The sequence below is a fragment of the Calidris pugnax genome, unplaced genomic scaffold (assembly GCF_001431845.1).
Source record: "Calidris pugnax isolate Ruff unplaced genomic scaffold, ASM143184v1 scaffold24, whole genome shotgun sequence".
Lineage (NCBI taxonomy): Eukaryota > Metazoa > Chordata > Aves > Charadriiformes > Scolopacidae > Calidris > Calidris pugnax.
Genome location: NW_015090922.1, coordinates 5805246 through 5807542, shown reverse-complemented (window position 1 = coordinate 5807542; position 2297 = coordinate 5805246). Strand labels below are relative to the sequence as shown.

General features: G+C 45.3%; 1 protein-coding gene across 1 annotated transcript in view; it reads right to left on the bottom strand.

Annotated features, from left to right (window-relative positions):
* Positions 1-474: 474 nt before the first annotated feature.
* The window catches only part of USH2A (Usher syndrome 2A (autosomal recessive, mild)), a 393292-nt gene continuing 391469 nt past the window's right edge, over positions 475-2297 (bottom strand). Inside the window, exon 71 of the mRNA XM_014950535.1 lies at positions 475-1050. Within this exon, the coding sequence (XP_014806021.1) occupies positions 961-1050 (90 nt within the window). The 3' untranslated portion in view covers positions 475-960. The remainder of the gene's footprint in view (positions 1051-2297) is intronic.

Here is a 2297-nt window from a genome sequence, read left to right as displayed (position 1 = left end):
TGTGTGGTATCAGATGATGGGTTTTGCTGATTGTGACTGAGAGCATGCAGGAAAATATGCTTGGCAGAATACACAGAACCGTCCGTCTCTTGAGGGCTTCCTTGTCACTTTCTCTGGAAAAAGGACAGAGATGAATATGGGAGTAGGTTTACTGTCATGGTATAATAATTCTCAATTACAAGTGCCTTGACATGATATTTCCTACCTGTGTCGCGCTGGCTGCTTGCTGTTTGCTCCTAGTTTACTGTGGGTGGTGAACAAATTTTATTGCCTGTAGATTAGTAATACATAAGCAGAAGGGAAGGCTGTGACAGCAAGTGTTTAATGGGGAGTGGGTTAGGAGGTTTTCTACCTCTGAAAAAGCATATTAATTAATGGCTTTTTTTTTTTTAGACTTGAGCCGACAGGTTGGGGAGGAGGGAGGGAGAGGACACAAAGGTTAAATCAACTCCATAAGAATTCCTTCATTTGCTGTTTATTTGCCTGTGCAGGAACACAGTTTTGTGGTGGAGCTCTGTCAGGCCAGGAAAAGACATGGCTATCCTGCTGGGAAGGCCCCCTTTAGCCACCAGCCTTTAGTGCTGGTTTTTGGACAGGCAAAAGATTTTCCTCACCAAACACACTGCCCACCTCCCACCCCCACAACCCTCCTCAACTGTGAGAGCTGGATGAGACAAAGATGAAAGCCTCTGACTTCACAGTCTTCTACTACTGTATGACTTAAGGATCTTCAAACAGTTCTCTTACCTTTCTGTCGGCGCTAACACACAGTTTTTACTATACAGTTAAAGAGAGGGTGAAAAAAGTTCAACTTAAACCCAGATCCCCTCCCAACAAACAATTTTAACTAGTGGGCATGGGGTGGGGAAACAGCAGCCCTGTCCCCTCCCTCAAAGTCCACGCAGGCTGCTTTTGGCAAGTTACCCACTTTGCATTTTCTAGAGAAGGTGGTTCTGTTCTTCAGAGGTGGGTGTCAGTGAACGTGGTGTGCTCCTTGGTGACTGTGCTGAAGCCTTTGATGACATTGACAAGATCTTCTTCATCTACATACTGTAGGAGTGGGGAAAAAAAAACAAAACACGTGTAAGCCAAAGTTGGACCAGCCTAAAGGAGATCCTGTTCCTCCACTTCTTTCTCCCCGCTCCCTAAAAATTGGTTCTGAAATAGTCAGGTAAGTGCATTTCTCTGCCTGTTCTCCCATTCTTCCCAGCATGAGCTAAGAACCTGAAGCATTCAAGCACCTGAATCTAAAGCAACCAAATTTTCAAGGTAAGTAATACTCATTTGCAAGATGGACAAAAGGGGTAAACAAAACTTGCCGAGCTACTCGCAGTGATAAAGGGAGGAGCTGAGTGGGAAGCAGTGCAGGAGGTTTGTTAGAGCAGCTGCACAACATGGCAGCAGAGGCAATGAGGTTCAATGAAATGTAAAGCAATGTACAGAGAGTAGACAGAAGAGCCCGGCTTTGTATATACAGCAGCTGATTTTAAAAAGCAGCTGAGCTCATTCTGTTGGGGTTGTTTGCCACCAGAAATGAAAGGAAACTTTTTTCTCCTGCTCCTACCCACTACCACTTCTGAAACTCACTGGAGTTCTAGTGTCCCAACATGGAGTGTGTGTATATGGGGGGGTTTGCAAGCTAAACAAAACTATGGTGTTAGCACAAGATCAGCAGACAGGAGCAAGAGCTTCCTCTTTTAGTATCAGGAAGCTATATTTTTTTGGCTACTGAGCTCATATAGAGGTACATTCTGAGTGGGCTATTAGTCCCCAAGGAATTATATCTTAGGGATATGATAACGCTGAGAAAATGACTGAAGGTTCAGGAAGTCCATGAGCTGCAGATCAGAAGGTTAACCTATACCTATGGGGGTGTTACCTATAGCTCAGTATCACTATGTTCTTAAGCCTTATCATCTTTGGTCCTGCTCTTATAGTCTAAGCAGGTATGGCAGCACCACCCCTGGGCTGTGGCATGCCTGTATGTTTAGCCCTTCTAGCTGGTTGGGGTACCGAAGGTCAAACCCCAAGGCACCTGCCTGGATTTATGGGCCAGATCACCCTTTTACACTTCACTTTGCATTTTGTACAAGATCCACTTGATGACAACTGCACACTCCGTCTAACTTTGTTACTACCTCACATGCCCTTCACCCTTTTTAGGGTCCCCTTTTTAGGAGCTTTTAGCCAACTTTTTCTGGTAGCAAGCTCTTGTTGGGCCCTGAACCCTTTCCCACATGTTTGCCCAGGGAAGAGTGGAAGCCAGGGGGGTGGAGGTTAAAAAGCCTATTTCCTGG